This window comes from Pteronotus mesoamericanus, unplaced genomic scaffold (assembly GCF_021234165.1).
Source record: "Pteronotus mesoamericanus isolate MK-2021 breed Mesoamerican mustached bat unplaced genomic scaffold, CSHL_Meso_final contig_68, whole genome shotgun sequence".
Taxonomy (NCBI): Eukaryota; Metazoa; Chordata; class Mammalia; order Chiroptera; family Mormoopidae; genus Pteronotus; species Pteronotus mesoamericanus.
This window is the reverse complement of record NW_026555234.1, coordinates 29,344,559-29,351,574: the sequence shown is the minus strand read 5'-3', so window position 1 is coordinate 29,351,574 and position 7,016 is coordinate 29,344,559. Positions and strand designations below refer to the sequence as shown.

General features: G+C 40.0%; 1 protein-coding gene across 2 annotated transcripts in view; it reads right to left on the bottom strand.

Annotated features, from left to right (window-relative positions):
- Positions 1-260: 260 nt before the first annotated feature.
- GABRB1 (gamma-aminobutyric acid type A receptor subunit beta1) overlaps positions 261-7,016 on the bottom strand; it is a 340,668-nt gene continuing 333,912 nt past the window's right edge. For both annotated transcript variants that reach the window (XM_054582134.1, XM_054582135.1), the window contains exon 9: positions 261-605. In XM_054582134.1, coding sequence (XP_054438109.1) covers positions 261-605 — 345 coding nt within the window. The remainder of the gene's footprint in view (positions 606-7,016) is intronic.

Here is a 7,016-nt window from a genome sequence, read left to right as displayed (position 1 = left end):
CGTGTGTGTTTGTAAACATGGCAATTAATAGAGCTCTGAAAGAGCTGATAACCTGGACCACAGTAGACTGGAAAAAATGTTTTGTTTTGTTTTTTGAAGTAAACATGGTGCAGTAATAAAATTGATATGCAAGACCTAAAATCAATTAGATGGCTGAATCTCTTACCTCAAAAAGCACAGCAGTATCGCTGCTGGGGACCTGTGGGGTTAAAAACCAAGAGAAGAGGAAAGTAGTCGTTTATGAACCCTTAGGACAGACCTTAGTGTACATAGTAAAGCCAATAAACGACGTTGAAAAGAGAAAAGGTGATGGGGAAAAACATTCGGGACCACTTGTCTATGGAATTCACATCAGTCAAGTCGGGGATCTTGACCTTGAGCTGCGAGGCGCGCCGGCGGATGCGCCCCTTGCTGTGCGCGCCGTGCCGGTCCAGCGCGCGCCCGTACGCCTCGCGGCTGCTCAGGGGCTTGCGGTACTGGATGCTGGCGCTGTCGTAGGAGTACATGGTGGTCTTGGGGTCGCTCACGCCCGTGAGCACCTCCGAGCCGCTCGTCTCGTTCCTGATTTCCAGGGTGCTGAGGAGAATGTTGCCGTGGGCGTCGACCTGACAGAGAAAGGACACGCTCAGGCACAGCTTGTTTTCATTAACCTGCATCTGATGACACCGCGTGAGGGCTCATTAAACACTGTCACCTAGACATCTTGCTCTGAGTGTCTCCTGGATCTGGAGACTGCCTGTCTGTCTGTCTGTCTATCTACCTATCTACCTATCTATCATTTATCCATCCATCCATGATCTGCCTATCTAATCTACCATTTGTCTTCTTCATCCATCCATCCATCCATCCATTCATTATCTCCACCCACAAAACACCTGTACGTTTGTGTAGGTGCATAGATTATATATATTTATACTTGTATTTATATTTATGTATTATTTTTGTTGTTAATAACTACCATTTATTGAATCCATATAGGTACACATATATACAAATAACACATTGTGGTATTTTTTCTTGTTACAAAAGTGGTACATGGAAATTTTTAAAACTAGAAACAGAAAACAAAAAAATAAAAAGTAAGTATCCTATCTCACCTCAGTGTCCATTATTTTTAATATCTTGCCAGCCTTTCACTCTTTTTTTTTTCTATTCATGTATATTTATAAACACAGGTTCTCTGGTGTATTTTGCTTTGTAACCTGCTCTTGTCAGTTAACGGTATAACTTGGTCATCTTTCCATGTTAATAAATATTCCTCTGTGATATCATTTATTAATAGCTGATATGGATAAACCATAACTGAATCAATCTATTGTTACATGGCAAGACTTGTTTTACTTTTGTGGTATTATGTAAACATGCCTTCAAGGAACATCTTTAAGCTGAATCTTTGTGCATAGCCATAATTATTTCCTCCGGCTCAGTTGTTAGAAGTGGGATTCTTGGGTCAAAATGACATGTCCGGCTATACTTTGACTTTTGTTTCTCCTCCATTGTTCACTGTTGCTTCCTGCCCTTTCAGTGATTCCTGTTTGAGATTCTCTGGCTCGCCTCTGTGCTGTGCTACCCTACTCACTTTTGGAACTTCTAGAAATGTGAACACATTTGGCCTACAATATGACTTTGTCTCGCTTCAAGCTGATACACTTTGCAAACTGATTTACCTGGAAGGTAACTGGTTCATTCATGCAAATGAGTTTGACATACTTCCAAGGGCAATACAGCAGCTGTCTTTGAATCTAGTGTTATTAGCACAGTATCTAATTTCTAGTAAGTGCTCCGTAAATGCTTTCAAGTGAGACTCTTCTCAGTAAACACTTATTGAAAGCCCAAGGTATATGGGTAGGCAGGTAAAAATCAGGTTAGGAAGAAAGAAATAGAGAAAAGCATAGATGGAGGTAAAGGTAAACAAGAGAGACAGAAAACAAATGGACGGGGGTGGGATGTGATGTTGCTACATCACAGATAAGAACTAAGATTAGTGGTGTCCTCCATTGTACCTAGCATGACGGCAGACGCTTTGTACATATTACTTGTGTGATACTTACAACATCAAACTCCTCAAGTTTAGTCCCTTAGAAATTGCCAGACCTGAGGTTACAACCCAGATCTTGTCTGATTCAAAGCTCCTCTGCTTTTTACTGAGAAAGGGCTACTTCATAGTCCTTGGCCTTCACTACATCTCACAGTGAACTTAGTGATGTGGTCAATAGTTCTAAACTTTGAGTTAATTGGAGAGTAATGGTGACTGAATCTGTTCCCCCCCTCTCCCATTTTCATCTCTCATCATCTCCCTCTGTGAAGCATTTTGCTCTAGTCTAGTTGAGCTACCCATTGTGCCTTCACTGACACTGCTGGCTTCTTTATTCAGAGAGTTATGATTGACTTTTGTTGTGAATAACTACTCTTATTAACTCCCACTGTGTAAGTTATCTCTGTTGCTTCTCATAACAACATTATAACTATATATGATAGTCTTCTAGTTCAGCAGATGGGGAAACGGAGGCTCAGAGAGCTTAAGCAAATTGCTTAAGGTTAAACAAAGATTAAGCGCCCAATTTAGGATCAAAACACAGCATACTCTTTGTCTCAAATATAATTTTCCCTCCTCTTTGCATGTTATGTTTTGATCCTAAATGTTTTGATCTATATGTTTTCTTTAATGCTCAAGATAAATCTTACTTCCTCTGTATAACTCTGTACCTTTCCTGATCAAGAGCTCTCTTTCTCTCTCTCAAAAAACACACATTGATTGCATACTATTTTCTAGATACAGAGTATGTGTCAAGGATGTGTGTCTGTGTGTGTGTGTGAGTGTATGCTATATATATATACATATATTAAATCTATGGTTGAAAAAGTCATGTATAGGAACGTTTGGGTTACTAAAGATGGTGGGAGATTTGAAGAGACAGGAGCGAAGTGCCCAAAAAAGGGACAACTATATTAGATGATAAGGTAGTGTACATGATTTTGCTAAGTACTGTGGTGTTCCAGTCAAGAGAATCATAAGACATGAATTTTGTCCTTCAGCTAATACTTCTTAGGGATACAAGAGTAAGACATAAGACTGGAAGTGAAGAGAATTTTTAACCAAATGATAAACAGTACAATATTAACCATAATTAAGGGTTCATAAAAGTGATAAATCATCAGAGTCCAAGGAAGGCTACATGAAGGAGGTATCGCTTATATTGGGTCTTAAAGGATGGGTAGAAGACAGAACAAAAGACTGGGCATTGAAAACTGTTTCCTTATTCTGGTTTTATTATAAACACAGTTTCCTCATCTATAAATAAAAGGTTTTCACTAGGTAATCTTAAGGGTCTGTTTCCTATTTTTGATGGTCTTTGAGTATGAATAATGTTCCAGACAGAAGATACAGCATACTAAAAAAATACTTGTAAAACGAATCACTTGATCTGTACTGTATGCATCATTAAGTTACATTATTGTGAAATTTCTCTAAGTAAACAAGTTGCTAAAATTGAGAATCAGCCAGTGAAGCATACAGATGCTCCTCATTAAACAGAAGTCATGGCAAACAGGGTAGATTTTATTAAGATATTTTGGTTTACCTTGGTGGAGACTCTGATGCACTTATGAACTGCATGCAGTTTATTAGTTTGCGCAAATCCCCAAAATATTCTGTCATTGAGCTGGAAATCATGGATTATAGTGGTATGACATGTGAAATAATGAATCTATTTCTGCAGCTACCCATTATAATATAGTTAAAACAACATTTTTATTAGGAAAATGTAAGAAGTGTCATAAAACAATTCTTGTTCCCCTCCAGTATCTCTCCTATGCAGTCTAGGTTTTATCCTAAAAGCTGTTGTTACAGATTCTATGTATGTGTGAGTGAGTGTGTGTGTGTGTTTGTGTGAGTGTGTGTGTATGTGTGAGACAGAGAAGGAGGAAGTGGGGGGGAAGGGAGAGGCAATGAGGTAGTGTGCTCATGAAGTACTTCTGAGGTGTGATTTCATCCTCCATTGTTCAAGCTTTTTGCTGCTGGGTAAAGTGGATGTATGGTAACCACACCACTGCTGACATTAGCAAGCTTTTGGTTGACTCTACACTAACCCCTGGTCTTTGGAAAAGAGCTATTTTCACTTTGCCTCGAACATTAAAAACATCCAAGGCAACCTACTATCTATAGCACACACGGCTCTCCGAAAGTCATATCCACAGAGAAAGTGGTTCTTGTTTTTTCAGAAGCAGCAAGGAGCCATATTGTGCATTGCTTCACCATCCACTAAGGTCAAACACTGTCTCGTTAATAAGGAAACATCGACATCTGACTTGGACACAACCCAGACACTGAAGATTTTAAAACCTTGAAGCAGGAGGAAGTGAGGCAAATGAAAATGCCAACATACCGGATTTCTAGGGCACAGATTAATAAGTTTCCTAAAGCACACTGATGCTGAAATAACTGTTCGGTGAGATAATTACCCTCTACTCCTCATGCTGCCACAAAGGAAGGCGCTTTCCACTCCAGCCGCCAGCACAGAGACTATGGGAGGAACTCTTCCAGCTCCTGCTGGCCTTCTCCTCTGTCACTGTGCCCCACTCGCCTCTCTGATGGGTACAGGCATACTTGGCTCTGTGTCTTCCAGGTTTTTCTCTCCCTCTGATCTCCTTACAGAGAAGGTGTAACCTAGCTAAGGATGTTCTTGTTGAACCTGCTGTATTGAAGGGGGAAAGGCCTGCAGTTTCTAGGTGGTCCCGGCGATTAGGGAGGTAAGCCTGTCCAACGTTGCGGGCAATGACTGCATTATGTTAACCTCATCCCTCATGCCAACATCACTGATTCATTTTCTTTTCTTTCTAGGTTAGAACATCACTGGACCTAATTTAGACATAATGGATACACTTTTTATGAACACTTCAAGAAGGTCAATAAATAAGCTGTCTCTCAGACAGATGATCCAAAGGCAAGCTCTAGATGACTAATAAATGGGAGCAGAGAATGTAGCTTAAGATCTGCAGCTCCAAGGACTTGCTAATGCTTCACCCCTACCCTAGACCCTATTAGGCATATATTCTATGCTTTAAGAGGTAATTTTAGGTAGGTCATGGGTAAATGTTTAAAATGTTAATAGTTCATTCATTCCCTCACTTACTTATTCAATAACCGTTTATTGAGTGCTTACTATGTGTTAGCACTGTTCCAGACACTGATGAAGAAGTCAGCCTCTTGATAAACAATAGGACATCACATCCCATATCTTAGAAATCAAAGATCTTGACTAATCAGTTCTCTTAAGCTGGTATCCTGTACAAACCCTGGGACTTCCCCATCCTCTATTGGTTCTCAATGTTTTATTAGACAAATACTATGATCTCTTTCAAACTCAGGTTTTTAGTTCTCTTTCCAATAGACTTTTATAATTTTGTTCACTATAGCTGTGAGCTCTACCTCTTCCTTGCCTGCTGAGCTTTTCTCTGACCTTCCCTCCTGAAGGTCATGATACTTAACATTGGGGCTCGCTGGCCACAGGCAAATCTTGGAGGGTCTCACATATAAAGGAAAGTCTGGGATTTCACCTCATAGACCTGGATTGGGGGACCCTCTCCTTCCTTTCTACAGTGCAGTGCTCATCAACCACAACTCTGGTTTTTCAATTCTGAGGATACATGGTCCTGGGAAGACAGTAGTAAGCATAATAGACACGTTTTTGAACAATTGGTGCTTAGATTGTTATAGAGAAAAATATTACTGCCATGGGAAAGAGTATAGAGGTTCCTAAAAAATTAAAAACAGAATCACCATACAATTCAACAATTGCACTTCTGGGTATTGTTCTGAAGGAAATGAAAACATTAACTCAAAAAGATATCCGCACCCCACATTCATTGCAACACTATTTACAATATCCAAGATATGTGAACAAACTAAGTGTCCAAGTTTTGCAACTAGAAGAGATTCTACCTCAAGACTGTAACATAGAAATCCTGTTCACGTTTCTAGCATGCTTTATAGATTTCGGACTTGCTATTTTCCACAATCACATGAGCCAATTCCTTAAAATAAATCTCCTTTTGTATGTATGTTTGTTCTGTTTCTATTGGTTCTGTTTCTCTGGAGAACCCTGCATGACAGAAAGTAGGGTAAAATTCATGAGGGTGGTTTTCAAATGACTAAAGCTTTATTGACGTGATGGCTATATTTCTTCCCTCAATAGAAACCCTAAGAAACGTATACATTTTTTCTCTCTCTCTCCCTCATTCTCTCTCTCATCCTCTAATTCTCTCTGCCCCCAATACCCTCCAAACAGTGCCTTAGGCTGTGAAAAATGTTGCCACTCACCGAACTTAATTGTTCTGGATATTTTCAATATATAAACATAGCAGAACTCATTTCAGTGTAATTGGAATAAAATATAATCTTGTTTTCAGTGGCAGTTTTAAAGCCCTGTTGAGAAATACCTCCAGGCTCAATCTACTTGCAAACAGAAAATGATTTCCTTCTTGCTAACCGATTCAATTAGATTCATATTCATGAAGTGAGTTTGGAAAACAGAGCAGGAAGCTGAGTGCAGTAATGCTGGCCATGGACTGAGCTGCCCTCTGGAAGCCTGCAGGTCACAGAATGAAGCTGGTCAGGGCAGTAGCTGCCTCACTACAGAGAACAGAGAGCCACACAGCGGCCGCTTCCGTCTGCCCATCCCGCTCCTGAAATGTACCACCTTCATGCTGTTGCTGTCAGTCATTCATTCTCGCCAAGGCTGCCAAACCTCAATCACCGGTTATTGAAGGAGTGCCAATATTTGAGATGATTCCCCTTGAAATGAAATCTAAAATGCATTATAACCAGCAAATGCATTCAATACTGAATAATGCAAGTAAGGGTCATTTTTCAGATTCATCTTCAGTGGATCCCCTTAAAATATTCATCCAAAATCGCATCAGCAATGTTTTGTACTTCACGTGCAGAAAAGAGTAATTTTGGCCAGATTGCTTCCACGTAGCTGAAGGGGAGATACTTAGAATGTGTAACGGCAGTA